The following is a 15,841-nucleotide window of genomic DNA, read 5'->3' as shown; positions in this document are numbered from 1 at the left end:
GTGGAGAGGGTCCAGCAGAGCGTCTCGTGACTATAATCCCAGCACTGTGGGATTGGGAGCCGGAGGAGCAGAGTTCAAGGACAACTTTGGCTAGATAGGGAATCCAGGGTCATCACAGTCTCAGAAAATGCAGCAAAACAAGCCCAGTGAGCCTAGAGGAGTGACCTAGAGCCCTGCCTGGGGACTGAGAGTATGTATGTGCTGTGTCTCATGAAGTTCCTTGGACCTTACGGTCATAGTTAGATACCTGTGTCTAACTGACTCACTCCAAAACTGTGTCATGCTATGTTAGTTAAGAAGATATGAGCCAGTCCCTGGGCACAAGGACAGAAGACAGTGCCTTGATCACTGACCAAGGGCACAGTGCATGTGAGAAAACAACCTTGAGGGTGTTCCCCGCCCCCCCCCCATGTCCAGTTGTCAAGAAACCAGGGGTGCCTGAAGGGTCACATGCTTAGCTCATGTTCTTCTCCATCTTCTTCTTCCAAATGTTAACAGGAATATTTGTAGGCAAAGGAAAAAAGAGACCACAGGAAAAGTTTGAGGTGGTGTGTATGTGTGTGTGTGTTTGTGTGTGTGTATCAATGTCCCTGGGTCTCCAGTTCGCAACGTTGCCATGATGTCACCATATTCTCTATTCTTAGAGCACACACTGACGACTCTGAGGGTAAGCATATGGCACTTGGACGCTCCTACCATGTAATCTTGGGTGGGCCATCATATGCAAGCCTGGGATATAATTACCTTCCACTTATAGACCCATAGGCAGCATCAGCCTCTTGCTGTTCTGGTTTCTCACTACATGAGAACCCAGGCACTGAGACTGTCAAGACTTTAATTATACTCCAGGTTAGACCATGGCAAGGACAAGTGATTCTTTGGACTTTAGCATATTAACATTCAGCTAGTTGTTTCAAAGGAAAACCGGAAGCCTACATGGGATCATAGTGTTTTCTTTTCGAATAGGTTGTATAACTCTATTATTCACAGACTGATTTAAGTGTGAGAAGATCATAATTTATAGCACGAAGAAGAAGCAAATGTAAGGAGGCACTTGGTGAAAGTCTGGAAGAACCAATAGGGAAAGCAGTTCAGTTTAGAGCTGAAGGGTCAGCCTGAGACCTCTGAACTGAAACTTCTTACGTCATCTTGGAATTCAATGACCTGTTACCTGGAAGGGCCAAATGGGACTGCAACTGCCTCTGACGTCATTACAGTGTTAGATCTGGATGGAAGCCTAGATGGAGCACCCTGGGCTCTGATGTGCAGACCTCTGGGGGTCCTACTGAAATGCATATGGGTTCAACTGTCTGCAGCCAGCTCTGACAGTGAGCATGCCTGGGATCTCGCTGTGCTGGTAGATACAGCAGTCCAAGGGCCTGGCTCTGAAAGGCAGTAATCTAGTGCAAACATTTCCTGTTACAGATGGATTATTTGAGTCCAGAGAAGAGGATCTATTAGAAGTTTGCGGACCTCTAGAAGAGGGATTCCTGGTGCAAGGAAAGGCAGCTGCTTTTCCAACCATGTGCAAGCAGTGTCCTCTACTTGCCCAGACCGAGAAACAAAATATCTGAATCCGATTCAAGTCAAGAAGTGCAAAGGAAAAAAAGGAGAGAGGAGGTCCAGAGAGCATCCATGGGCCATGGTGGGATTGGCTGTAGGATTTCCCTCTATTCTACTGTCCTGATCCTGTCTTCACAGCACCTGCATCACAGCCACAGACAAACTGGAAGGGAGCCCAGAACTCCCAGGCAATGTGGCCCCGTTGGCCTTACTGTCAGGTTGTTATTGGTCAGTGGATTAGCAGGCTTACACCAGGTCTCATGACTCTGAGTCCTGGAGCTCCTATCTCCATACCTCCTGTCTTCCTAGAGATATCAAAAATTACTAAGTAAAACAGGAGGACCAAGGGAGATGTGCAGTGGCAGTGGGGGAGAGGAAGCATTAAAAGTGTGACCATGTGAATACAAATGTCATAATGGGACCCATTGCTTTGTAGGCTAACTTTAAATGTTAACCTAAAAATAATCTCATATTAGTGCGCAAAATATACTTCTATATGGACACAGGGTTCAAGGCTGTATAGGCGAACATTCCCTGTAGAGCACAAATGTATTGTGCATGCACTTGGAAGCTGCCAACAAGCTGCCTTCCCTGGAAGGCACTGACACTCTGATGGATCGCCATTTCTCCTAGGATCAAAAGCACTGGAGCCAAGAGGCAGGGACTCAGCAAAAGGGGGAGGGGCATCCAGTGAGCTGGGGGTGGAGAATGGCTTCCAGAGGTGCAGACTAATCTTTTGCCTAGATCATGGATCAACACCTTTCTGAGCTGGAACACCAGGCTGGGTAACTGACTAACCAAGAGACGGGTGACTCACCTGTGGCAGTCGTGCCAAATCCACGCATGGCGGCCATTCTTGGGGCGGAAGTCAGACTGGCCATTGTTGTGGATCTGGGAGGAGAAGCGTAAAAGGCGCCGGTGGCCTCTTGTGGGGTCGGTGTGCACAGCGGAGGCAGAGAGGCAGTTCTCCTCCATGGCACACTGCAGCAAGGACATGGGCCTGTCCTCCAGGTAGGCAGTTTGCTGGACAATCTCAGCATTAAGCACCAGGTCAGGTGCAGCTGCAGAAGACAGACATGGGTCAAAGAGGAAACCCCTTCCGAGGGCACCCCTGAGAAAAGTGCCCTCATTTTACATGCCCTTCTGGAGCTAGCCTAGGGCTCTCCATGCTACCTTCCTATCACCCCCAATTACACTTTTATTTTGCCGGAAGTCTTCTTAACACTCCCTTCAGTTACCAGAATGGGTGGTAACTGGCAAGATGCTGACACATAGTGGGTGATAGGCACCCAAGGGCTCCTCAGATCATTCTCTCATTTCCAAGGACCCCTCAGATGTTCCATGATAAAGAGCAGAAAAACAGCCTCGAAGGGAGACATCGCTCACCCTTGATCTGATTCTATCTCTTCTAGTATGCATGCAGATTTATGGTCTACGAACGCTGTCCCCCTTAACATGTACCTTTATTGTTGAAGTCTGAACATTGCAACATTTATTTTATGTTTCTGTAATATTTCCTTCACCACCAACTTCTATCTCTTAGGGTTGCTCTACCTTGGATGCTTGGAAATCTTTTTTAAACTAAAGACAAGCCTGTGATCAATATCCTATTGTCAATCCGGACCTAAATTGTGTGTGTGTGTGTTTGTATTTGTGTATGTGTTTTTTCTTCTTTAGACTGTATCTCTAGCATAGATGAGTTTCTAGCAGGGAAGTTTCATGGAGGAAGAGCTGCCTGATTTTTAAGGCTTTGATGCATATGGCCGAGGTGGCCTCTCAAGAGTTATATTCCTTTCCTTTCCTTACAGCGCGGCACAGAGCTTGTGCAGAAAGGATGCTGCCCGTGTTGGGGGGCGGGGAGCCTCTTTCTACAAATGTGAACTGCAGGCCTCCTAAAAGGCATGGGCTTAAAGCATCCATGTCAGAGAACAATTCACAACACATCTGAGGCCTAGCTCTAGAAACTGTGGGTTGAGACCCCATACAAAGCTGTGTAAGTGAATGTGGGGGTCTTGAAATTTTTGGGAACAGTAAAAGGTTTCTGAACACACAATATCTGGAAATTAATTCAAAAAATCAAATGCACAATGAGGCTGAGGTGTTTCTTACTAGAAACCCATGTTGTATTGCGTGACCTCACCACAGCCTCGGTTTCGAACATACAACATTGTATATGTCACATAGGCAACATGGCTTGAAACACCTTGGTGCATATTCAAGATTTCCATATGTTATGAGTTACAGTGCTTTTGCTATACATAAGTTTTCTGTTCTTGTAGAAACATGGTTCAATGACAGGAACAAAGACTTTTAATATTTTTCTACTTGTAAATGTCACATCAGCATGTCCTTAATTGTACTGGGTTAGAATGTTCTATTTCAAACATGTTGCTTGAGATGCTGACTTGAATTTAATTTAAACAGTGTTAAAGGAACTTTGGTTTGGGATAAGGACAGAGTTCCAATCATCTCTGAGATGGCTGTAAACATACTTCTGTTGTTCTGTATTTTGTATTTATGCAAATGGCGTTCTTAGCATCAACAATTATATATCAAGGTACTGGTCAACTCTTATTCATCAAGATTTATTTCTTTATGCAAAAATAAACAGTATACCCATTTTATTAGTATATGTGTTGGCTAGTTTTTCTGTTAACTTGACACATGCTAGAGTCCTTTTGGAAGAGGGAACTTCAACTAAGAAAATGCCCCTACCAGATTGGCCTGTGGGCAAGCCTGTGGTGGGTGTATTTTCTTGACTTATAATTAATGTGGGAGGGTCCACCCAGTTCCTTGAGAGTGGTGCCATCCCAGGGCAGGTGGTCCTGCGTGCTATAAGAAAGCAGGTTGACCAAGCCATGAAGAGCAACTCAATAAGTAGGCCCCCTCCTTCAAGTCTTAGGGCCTGGAGGCTTCAAGTCTTGCCTCCAGGTCCCTGCCCTGAGTTTTTGGCCTGCCTTCTTTCCCTCAGTGATGGTTGGAAACCTTTAAGTGAAATAAACCCCTCCCTCCTCAAGTTGCTTTTGGTCATAGCAATAGAAACCCTAGCCACGCAAACTTGATTTAATCCTTAACAAATGAAAACGTTATATGCATACAAAAGAACTCTTGTAAAATAAATGTGTGATTTATAACCAGCAAAGGTTTGATTTGTGTACCTATTTTATAGACCTCTGTAGTTAAAGTCATATAAAATTGTCTCGGTGTCTTGAGTGGAAAGGCTTAAGAAGACTGGTCCTCTAGGACTGATTTCCGACAGATACAGAAATTGCTGATTTCAATTTTCTGACAGCTGCATGTTGGGATGCTGGTGAGTCTTCATGAATTGTTTGACAGAACCTAGAATCACTGGAGAAGGAAGTCTCAGCTGAGGGGTTTCCTAGATCAGACTGGCCAGTGAGCATTGTCTCATTGCCAGTTGGTCCAGCCTGTGATGGGCGGCACCATTCCCTAGGAAGGGCTGTATGAGAGTAGAAAGGGTTGGCAGAGAGCAAGCAAGGCAATGAAGGTACTTTTGTCTTTCTTGACCATGGATGTGACGCTTTAAACTCTTGCCTTGACTTCCCTGCAATAATAACTTATAAACTGGAATTATGAACCAAGTAAACCCTCTTCTCCTGTGTTACCTTTCATCAGGATACTTATCTCAGTAACAGGAGTGGAACTAGAGCGCAAGTAATTGTCTCAAGAGAGTATGGTCTGGAGTTTTGCTTCCTCAAGTTCAAAGAGGAAACAAATAAAAACTAACTTTCCCAGTGAAGTCTTTCTTAACTGTGCATGTGTGGAACAGCTCTAGTTTAATTCCCAACTATTTCTATACTTCTGCAAGTTCTTGAGAGCCTACCATGGTGTCCACAGCTCTGCTGGTGACCTTGCCCCCATCTCTGGGTCTCGGTGACCACCAAGCTCACGAGCATTTCTGGGAGCTGGCAGCCTCTGCTGAGCGAATTGCATTTGACTAAATAAGGCGTGGAATGTAGGGTAGGTAACGAGGGCATCCAGGTAGGATGTGGGCAGAGAGAAGATTCCCATTAGGAGACCTGATCAGCTGGCAAATCCTTCCCTTCAAGGACATGCCATGTGTGGCAATGCTCAATGGTCAAACTTTCTCAACACCATGGTGTATCTCTTCTGAGATGTTGATTCCCTGGGGTAGCACTGAGAACCTGGCTCCCTACTCTGAGATGAACAGAGCAGAGAGGTGGGACCCATCAGGTTTGCTCCTTCTGAGAGGAGGTTAGCTTCCCTTGAACTCAGGATAGGTTAACAACACATAGTTTACACATAGCTTGGTAGCCTAGAGGTAAATTAGGCAGACATGGAGCTACCTAATATTCTCGTAGCAGATGTAAACACTGGGTTCAAGTGCAATGGGAACGCTGGAGACTGAGCAGGTGAATGGAAATGAAGTCAGTATTTGCCTGGCTTGGGGGAAGAAAACCAAAGAGCCTTGTGCCCCGCATCCCACAGGAGTCTGTATAATCCGTACAGTATGGGAGAAAAGTAGACAAGTGGACATATCCAGTAATGGTGGTGTAGAAGGAAATGCAGCCAAAACCGCAGGAAGGTGAAGAGAAAGAAGGATTGTATGTGTAGGGTAGGGAGAATCCACTACCAAGGAACTGCTATTCAAACATGAGCCTATGGGGCCATTCTTATTCAAATCACCATAGTGGGAAGACCTACACTAAACATGGGGCTTTAATCCATGGACTCCATAGAAAGGAGAACTCTAGCCTTCCTCTCTCTCTACCACCAGACTGCAGATATAACGTGTCATCTGCCTCCTCCTCCTCCTCCTCTTCTTCCTCCTCCTCCTTCTCCTCCTCCTTCCCACTATGGACTGTATCCTCAAACTATTGACCAAAATGAACCCTTTCTCCCTTAAGCTGCTTTTGTCCAGCATTTGGTAGTAAAAGCGAGAAAAGTAACTGATACACATTCCCCAAACTAGCTCTTCCCTGTTTCCTCTTTGCTGTGTCATCAGCTGGGTCCTGGTTTGGGGGAGTAGGTATTGTTTGTCCCCTTTAATCCCAGAATCCACGGTGCTTTCCCACCCCGAGCACACACTGTGAAACCCCAGAGTCTTGACGAGAGGAATGAGAGGTTCCCTGAACTCTAGAATTGGAAGAATGAGAGGCAGCAGCTCTTCAACATCCTTACTTTCCGAGCAGGCGACTCCAGCACCAAACCGCACCCCACCCTCGGGGCAGGCCACCTCCTCGTCATGGCGGCAGTGTGCTAGGGACAGCTCCGTTCCTGAGCACTTCACTCCACTCATGACCACGTTGTTGGCGAAGATATTTCCATGCCAGTACCAGGTTTCCTGGAGAAATCAACCAAAGAAGTCACTAGCAGGTCACCTTGTTAACTTCTGGCTTCAGAAAACCCTCACAATTTTTATGATTCCATTTTCTAGATGGAGATGGTCAAGGTACAGAGAGCCATTTATGAGCCAGCTATGTGGTTAGCTGAGTGGACTTCTAGGACTAACTCTGGCTTTGCAGGAGAGGAGAAATTCATTCATGTACATCAATAATTAGCTGCCTTATAAAATTCAACTTCTGGATTTAATTCTAGGGAAAGGACTTTATAGAACACTGAAGAGCCCCCAGGTTTATGATGCTGAGATTTACTGGGCCCCTTCTAGCGACAGAACTTCAAAAACATTGTTAGCATACACTCTCACACTTCAAGAAGACTCCATTGGAGGAAACCAGAGGAGGTTGGAGGGATCAGGTAAAGGGCGTGCAAGAGAACATAAGTGCCTGTGCTCCAGAAGTTTCCAAAGGTTATTCATGTGTCAGCAAAAATATGTAGATAAATAATACCCAAATAAATCTCTGTCTACTGACTGATGGGGAGATAAAAACCCAGGGCCCTACGCAGAGATAGGGCTTGACTTAGGTGGCTGTTTAAGACCCCAAGCTGAGGCTCAGATGTCTTGGGAATGAACTGTCAGAGAAGAAAATTAGCCAGTCGGTTGATCTGTTACATGAGAATCAGATTGTCTGTGTGTGTGTGTGTGTGTATGTGTGTGTGTCCAGTTTGCCCTGGGAGGCTAAGCTCCAGATGGTGTGAGCCATGTCTCTCCTGGACTGGAGATTAGAATGATGAGCAGCAGACAGAACATAGGCATTCCTGTCTCAGCCCATATCAATCCATGGGAGACCAACAGGCTCAGCAAAGATGCTAAGCTCCTTCCTTAGGCCCCAGGAAAGGTTATGTGGGACCAGGAAATAGAGTCAGGTTAGCAGACAAGATGGACACAAGTCTTGTCCTGCTTCTTCGTGAACATGCACAGAGCAGGGACACTAAGGGTTATGGACCCCTCCTTCCTTCTTACAGGTGGGATGCCTGGGGCACAGAGACATGGGTACTTTGTCACAGACTATCATGCAGGAATGGAATTGGGAATAACTCAGATGTCTAGTCCTATGCTGCCTGTGACAGAAGGCTGGGAGTCAGAAATGGGGACCAGAGCAAGCTCAGTGGCTCTCTTGAGTCATTAGGTCATTGGAGAGTGGCCCTGGGAGGAAGGTGTATCCAATGTGACAAGGCAGAGACACCAAGCAAGGAAGAAAGGGTCCAGCCAAGAGGGTTTCAAGGGAACAAACCAAGGCATTCAGAGTGCTGATCCTGGGGCTGAGTTCTCCCTACTTTTCTCAAAGACCAAATAACTTCTCTCTACAAACAGCTCAGCCATCAGCCTGGGGAAAACCCAAACATGCAGACCGGAGTGGTCCACAGACAGCAGAAAGTGACCCAGAGGCGTCCAACCTGCAATGAGTAGGCCCCAAGGGATCTCTGTATAGCCCTGGCTGTCCTGGAACTCACTTTGTAGACCAGGCTGGCCTCGAACTCAGTGCTGGGATTCAAGGCATGCACCACCACTGCCCAGCCCACCCCAAGGATCTCAAGGAGCATGGCATAACCGTGGATGCCACATAACACAAAACCGCCAACTTCCTTAAAACATCATGAGTTCTCTCTGTCATGGTTTTGCAACCAGAAGGCACAGTATGAGTTCTGTAGCTCACAGTATTGCATCACAGTGTCAAATGGCTGGACACACCTGAAACCCCTTATTCGGTAGCTAGAGACTGAGACTGGGATAGGAGAGTCTTGCTCCAGAGTTTGGGGATGTCAAAGACTATGGGTAAAATGAGGTCTCCTGCCTAGGCCCAGGGTTTGCTTGACTGTGTCCCTCCTTACTGGCTGGGGAAAGTTAGATGAAGAGAGGAGCTGACTGACGATAGGAAAGGCCACGTGGATGGAGGGTGGGCTAGGCTGTGAGGCTAGGATCACTTACCTGAAAGGCATTGCTGGCAAAGCCCAGGCCTAGCTGCCGGCAGACCACCATGGCTTCCACAATGCCCCAGTTCTGGCCGCATACAGTCCCCCAAACAAGGGACCCATTTCTCTCTGTTAGCACCTCCACTCGGCCCTCATAGGGATTGCGGCCTCCATTCAGGCGCACCTGTAGGTAGCAAGAAACATGGTTGTGAGGATGAAGGGAGGTTCTCTTCATATTGCCATGAGCTCCAAGTCAGGGGGTCCTAGCTGGCCACCCTTGGATTCAGAACCTCCTTCAGAGCCCCATGGGTGCCAAATTGTGCCAGCATGAACTCAGTGAGGCCTCACCCAGGGGTCTGGACCTCCTGAACATCATTCTTTTGGGAATGTAGCGTCTCCCAAGAGGTAACATGAATCATGTGTATAGCATCTGGATTCTGCTGGATCTGGCCACTCACTCATAGGTACTGGTGCCTCTGACCACTCATAGATCCTCTTTCACTGTGGCTCTTTTCTCCCAGCAATAGCAGAAATGAAGCTTTGCTGTAACTGGACAAACAAAACCCAGAGCCTTGTGCATGCTAAGCAAACACTCTACCAACTCAACCACACGGCAGATCCCATCCCCTAGTGCTTATGCATGAGCCCCAACGCATTCGCTCTGGAGGTGTGGTCTCTAAGTAGACAATTAAGGCCACATGAGACCATGTGGGAATGCTATAATTCAACCAGACTGATGATATCTTTATAAGGAGAAAAGAGCCCCTAGGGATGCAGCAGGCACAGGAAGAGGTTACATAAGGACAATAAGAAGGTGGCTGGAACAGGTCAGAACAAAGAAACCTCAGCAGACACAGAGCCCGAGAAGCCTTGGCTTGGCTGTATTGTCCTTGCAGAGCATTTTGGTGGTGGTGATGGTGGTGTGTGTGTGGGGGTGGGGGGGTGGGGGGTGGTCAGCAGGAGCAGATCTAGGGTGATAAAATTCAGATGCTTTGATTCTGCCCATTGTTGTTGCTGACACATGTGAGAGCCCCATGCCAGGCCATGCAGTGCTTGGCTGGTCACTGTGGCAAACATAAACTCTCCCACATTGGGGAAGCCTAGCTTTGAACCTGGGTCTTTGGAAAGGTGAGAACTGTTGGCAGTGGGGATCCAGTACTTCTGTTATCACACCCAGGCACCTGACCTGGCTCAGCTCTAGCCACTGACCACTGGATGGTTCTGGAAAGCCCCATTTCTTTGGCTCACATCCCTGAGCTTTGACTCATCTGGAGAATGACCCAGCACATTGGGACTTACAGCTGGCCCTGGGTTGCAACCTTATCAGAATTCTCTTAAAATACTTCTGGCAGTTCCAGACGGCGTTTCCCTGTATTTTCACTCCCGCTCACTCACAAGGGAATACACAGCTCAGCTGCCTGTTGCTGGGATCCCACCTATGGCCCGGTTAAGGAGAGTGAATTGCACCAGAAGTGCCTTGGTGTTCTTGGCCTGGTGCTAAGGTTGAGAACTGCTGTCTAAGCAGGAGCCTGCCACATCTGCTGCCATGATGTGTCTGTTTAAATAATCAGACAATAATAGCTCTATGGCATATGTCACACAGCACCCAAAAAATTTAAGGCATGGTGAAGAGTGTTGTGTAGGGAATCCTGGGTATTTTGTAGCACTAGCTAGATTTCCTGAAGGACAAGGGGGTAGGGGAATTCTTCCTGGTAAGCAAGGTCAAGCAAGCTCTTAAAGCCTTGCTTTAGGAAGGATGGAGTCTGTCTCCAGTTGCAATTCTGCTGACTTCTTAGTTCCCTCTGTTTACAGCATTGTGCTCCCTCGGTGCTCTGTAGACCTGCCATCCATCAGTGTGGCACCTCTGACTTCTTACAGAGAACCTATGCCATGGTATCAGAGGTATGGTAGACCTTGAGTCCCTTATAGCTACCACTGTAGCACATGCCTAGTCCCAAAGCAAAGAATAGCCCACAGGGAGAGAGGTCAGATATCTGCCAGACCAAGAGCAGCATTTATGTGTTTGCTCATTTGACACTTAAAAATGTTGGGTGGCAATGACATTGAGCATGCAGTGGCAAAGCTGGCGTCGAGAGTTCATCTTAGGGGCTGGAGAGATGGTTCAGTGATTCAAAACACCGACTACTCTTCAAAAGGTCTTGAGTTCAAGTCCCAGCAACCACATGGTGGCTCACAACCGCCTGTCATGGGATCCGATGCCCTCTTCTGGTGTGTCTGAGGACAGCTACAGTGTACTCATATATGTGAGCACTTTAGCTTACCCTGGAGAGTCCTTCAGAGTAAGACTACCTGGTCTGTATTCTTTGCGTGAGGCATCACAGGTCTCTCTGGGTATCCTGCCTCCTCACCTTTTTCTGGAAGCCCATGATGGGGATATTGCATCGCACCCCGGCATCTTCCTCGTGGTTGCAGCCCTGAGACTCTGTGTTGAATTTGCATTCTATGATGGACTTCTCAGTCCCCGTGCACTGGACTTCATTGAGGTGGATGGGCCCAATCCCTAGAAAGGGAAAAGAAGATGTGTGCTACAAAATCATCCAGGAAGTTTCCTGGAACCTGCAGGAAAGACCCTGGAAATCAGACTGCCTCTTCCATCTTCAGAACTCTCCCAGCCCAGGTCCTCTTCTCCCTGCTGAGAACTGGGGGTACATATTTTGCCATAAGCGCAGATAAAATTCGCTACCAAACTGCCATGTGTCAGATCACATGGTGTTATTAAGGTTTTGAATGTAAAACGTTCCCCAGAAGCGCGTGAATGCTTGCTCTCCAGCTGGTGGCACTGTTTTTGAAGGATTATGAAAACTTGCAGAGTCTTGCTGGGAGAAGTGTTACTGGGGAGTGAGTGGGCTTTGAGGTTCGGAGGCTTGGTCCCACTTCTGGTTCATTACTTCCTTCCTGACTTAAAATGGAAGTGATGTGACCAGGTGCCTCATGCTCTGGACACCATGCCTTCCCCCAACATCTTTTTTTAAAATTATTTCTTGCCAGGTCACACCAGTGAGAACAGTAGCTCATACATCCAGCCTCTCTGATCACAGGGCTTTTCTCTTCCACAAAGGGGTCAGACTAGAAGACGCTACTAATTCACCCTGCAGTTACCATACACATTCGGTGCACTTGGGGGTCTGAAAGGAGTAACTATGGCTCTACTTGTAAGTCCCCATAAGAAACAGGTAGACTATACAAACCAAGAGGTCTGAATTAGAAAGGGGGTGCTTTAAAATACAGTTAAGGGTGGGGTGTAAGGAGTGTATATCCCAGAACAGTCAAGAAGCCAGGGTGAATAATACTAGGGCTTGGACACACCCCCTAAGAGTGAGAGAAGAGACAATAACTCACTTAGGAGAGGTGTGGAGAGAAGACTCCAGAAAATAGTTGTCACCCTTCATGGAGGGACACAGTGACCATGGGAACTGCCTAAGCCTCTCTCCTCTGGTCACCTCCAGTTCTCACCAGTGTCCTGTGTTGGCCAAACTGATCTATGCCTTGAGGTCGGGGGCATCATGGTGAGGGTGGAGAGTGGACCTGGGAGGGCAGACCGGAGAGATGCTGCTGGCGACATGGAGATGGTGCTAGGAAACTTGCCTTTCTGGGGGTGGGGTGGTGAGAGTGAGCTCAGACTGGAGAGAGAGGGTACTCTGGCCCCTCTGCTCACACCAGAGTTCTCTGTTTTAAGCATGTGAGCTTCTTGAAGGGTCTCTGCTCTTGACTCTTTCATCTTCACTAGCTTGCTTCTCCCCAGGCACTTCCCACACCAGAAAATGGCACCTCCTAGGACACATGGCATTGGTGGAACCCCAAGATCATCTCTGGTACCTCCATCACATCCTGTGCAATCCGCCCATCACATTCCACTCACTCATCTCCCCTAATCTGGATGCTGTGTTCCCACCCCCATTTCCCCAACCATAACAATTGCTCTCCCTGTGGACAATGACCAAGTGACTTTTAGCCCCGTCTCTCTGTACTATTCTAATATCTTCCCCGCATAAAAACCTCACAAGTTGTTGCTTTTTGTTTTGGCTTGGTTTGATTTTTGGCTTTTCAAGACAGAGTTTCTCTGTGTAGCCATGGCTGCCCTGGAACTCACTCTGAAGATCAAGATGGCCTCAAACCTAGGGATCCTCCTGCCTCTGCCTCCCAAGTGTTGGGATCAGCCACCGCCATGCAGCTCCCCATGAGGTTTTAAATTCATATCAAATGCCTTCAACGGCTTTTCACTGCCCTTAGCGAGCAGTGTCCATGATCTACTGGCACCAAATGATCTTGGAGGCCCTACACTTGGAGACCTCCCACCCATGTTCCAGTTCAGCTCACTCCTCCCACCTCAGACACAGAGGTCTCAGGCTCCTCCTGGATCAGTTACAGAAACCTTAGGCTCCTCCCAGATCAGACACAGGGCTCTGGGATTCTATCACGGAGTCCAGTTCTCCTCCCTCTGAATGGCTCACACCCCTCCATAGTCCACCACTGATACCCGTCCATCCTTAACTTCATTGGACAAGTCTTTCTGGCCCTCACTTCACCACATCTGTGCTTCATCCCGTAGCCTCACTTTGTGCACTCGCTCCCTGAAGATGCCTCCCCCACCGAGAGGGCAGGGACCCCATGTTTTTCTTCTGTATATTCCCAGCCAGTGACTTGCAAGACAGGAAATTTCCACAATGTCCACACAGATGCAGCTGACATCACTGAGCACCTTCGACCTGTAACCCAGCAGCCATGGGCTATGGACTCAGAAGAAGGCAGAATCTGCCTCAAAAAGTTCCCAGTGCCTAGGCAGGCAGGAGCCACACGAAGACATATGACATGATGCAGTCAGAAACAAAGATGGAGATGGCCACAGGCTCCTTGGGGTCCAGGAGGGCATTGGCCCTGTTAAGGGAAGCAGAGTGCCGAGAGATGGCCACCATCTAGGTGTCCTGAGGAAGGAAAGTGCCAAGCTTCTGCTTCCACAGAAATTTATAAAGGAAGACGTTTCCAATTTCTTGGAATTTTGCAAATTAGTAAAAACATTCCATGAAAAATTGCCAGAAGATTACAAGGATCCAAAACACAAAGGCTAAGACAAATTGCAGATTCCCCCAAAGGGAGCCAGAGCCATAGGATTAGGGCTTGGGTTATAAATTTGAGGATGACGACAAGAGATGTCCATAGCTGACATTTACTGTGGATTGGATCCCAAACATCCAGTTTATCTCAACTCATTTAAACACCAGGGGAATCCACTGCTGTGCGTGGAACAGACCTGTCACATGTGCTACTCACTGTGGACAGAAGGCTTTTACAGCCACCTCTTTAGCCTTACCCTGCTCGATACCCAGGAGCCAGTGGCTACTCAAAACAGTCAGGGTACGTCTATGAACTGTAAGCATAAGATACATGATGGATAACAAAGCTGTATTATGAAAATGCAAGCAATCTTGTTAACAGCATTTCTACCAATGACGTGCTAAAATCACAATATTTTGGATATACTGGGTTTAACAAGATGTATTTTAGAGTTAATTTCACCTGCATTTCTTTTCATGTGGCTACTAGAAAAATTTAAATTATAGATGTGGTTGTATTATGTTATTGCAGGAAAGCACTGGTCTACAGAGCTGGAATGTTTCACCAAGTGTTTGTTCAGTTGACCATTATCTGTTCAATTGGAGTGTGCCTCCTCTTCTAGGGGTGCCTTCCTCCCTCAGTCCCTCCCTGGACATCTCTAGAGCAGTGCCTGCTGGGCACAGACTCTATGGACAGGGGCTAAAGCACACAGGCCTATCCCTCATATATGGTTCAGCTGTTGGGGAAGGTGAGTGTGTACCTTGTGGCTGCGTACTTGGGAAAAGCCTGCTATACCCTAGCATCCATCCAGGAGATACTGGAGCCAGACAGTACTGCACACATCACCTATCCAGCTACCTTGTTTCCCAGTGAAGAATCTCGGGACCAGAAGGTTCTCCAAGGTCACCAGACAAGCAAATAGCCAGGCCAGGATGAGGACTCAGCCTCTGTCCTCTCACTACTCATGGGTGTGGTTACTTGTTCCATCGGCTAGAGCCAGGACTCAGGAGCTGACCCTATCTGCTCTGGGGCTTGTCTTCAATGTGGTACTTTTCCTTTCCTGACGACTACTGTCATCTACCCAACGTGGCAGAAGGCACATGAACCTTCCACGGCACCTTCAAGGCCAACATCAAAGGTACCCAAGGCCTCTTCTTCTAAAAATTCCTCAGGCACTTGTAAACCTTTGGCTGCTCTGGGTGGTGAAAGAATTAGGTCATACAGAACCCACTCATGACACATGGAATGTCCATGTCATCAAATGCTTGCTTGTTTATGCCTCAGGATGAGTGGCTCTGGTCCTATGGACCTTAGGAAAGCACAGACTTTACAAGTAGGTCAACTGGCAGAGTGGACAGTGGGAACACAGAAGAGCCTGGTTGTCTCACTGGGACCTAAGGAGAATGAGTTGTTATGTAGCATAGCACAGACTGCTGCATAACACAGTACGCTGCTACTGTTGCTGCTGCTGCTTTTGCCCCAAACCATCTACCCCATTATTGCACACTTGGAACACTGGCACAAGGAAAGATCAAATGTGATCCAGACTGGGCACGGAGGGAGATAGTGTCAAAACAAAGAAGCCAAAAAAATGTAAGAGTTTGGAAATCTCAGTCTTTCTGCCAACTACTGGGGTTCCCTGAGCCTCAAATTCCTCATATGATGGACCAGAGGAACGGAGTTCCTCTCCAGCAGGGCGGGTCCATGACCGCAGGGCTTTTTCTCAGTTCATGCCCAGGGCAGCTGGGGGCATGGCACCCTGCAGGACAGTTGAGCAGATGAGCTGCATGGTTAGGATATGCGAGTTCTGTGTTTTTTTTTTTTTTTTTTTTTTTTTTTGAAACCATATTTTTTTTTTTTTTTTTTGTTCCTAGCGCTTCAACTTTCTAAATGCTGAGATGAAATGTGT

The 15,841-nt window shown here is 47.6% G+C and overlaps 1 protein-coding gene across 2 annotated transcripts in view; it reads right to left on the bottom strand.

The window, feature by feature from the left end:
• Loxl2 (lysyl oxidase like 2) overlaps positions 1-15,841 on the bottom strand; it is an 87,693-nt gene that overhangs the window by 10,407 nt on the left and 61,445 nt on the right. For both annotated transcript variants that reach the window (XM_029469067.1, XM_021181545.2), the window contains exons 7-10: positions 11,229-11,380; positions 8,876-9,043; positions 6,727-6,889; positions 2,381-2,624 (exon numbers count right to left, since the gene is read on the bottom strand). In XM_029469067.1, the coding sequence (XP_029324927.1) occupies positions 2,381-2,624; positions 6,727-6,889; positions 8,876-9,043; positions 11,229-11,380 (727 nt within the window). The remainder of the gene's footprint in view (positions 1-2,380; positions 2,625-6,726; positions 6,890-8,875; positions 9,044-11,228; positions 11,381-15,841) is intronic.

The sequence above is a fragment of the Mus caroli genome, chromosome 14 (genome assembly GCF_900094665.2).
Source record: "Mus caroli chromosome 14, CAROLI_EIJ_v1.1, whole genome shotgun sequence".
In the NCBI taxonomy this organism is placed as follows: Eukaryota; Metazoa; Chordata; class Mammalia; order Rodentia; family Muridae; genus Mus; species Mus caroli.
This window is presented reverse-complemented; position numbering and strand designations above follow the sequence as displayed.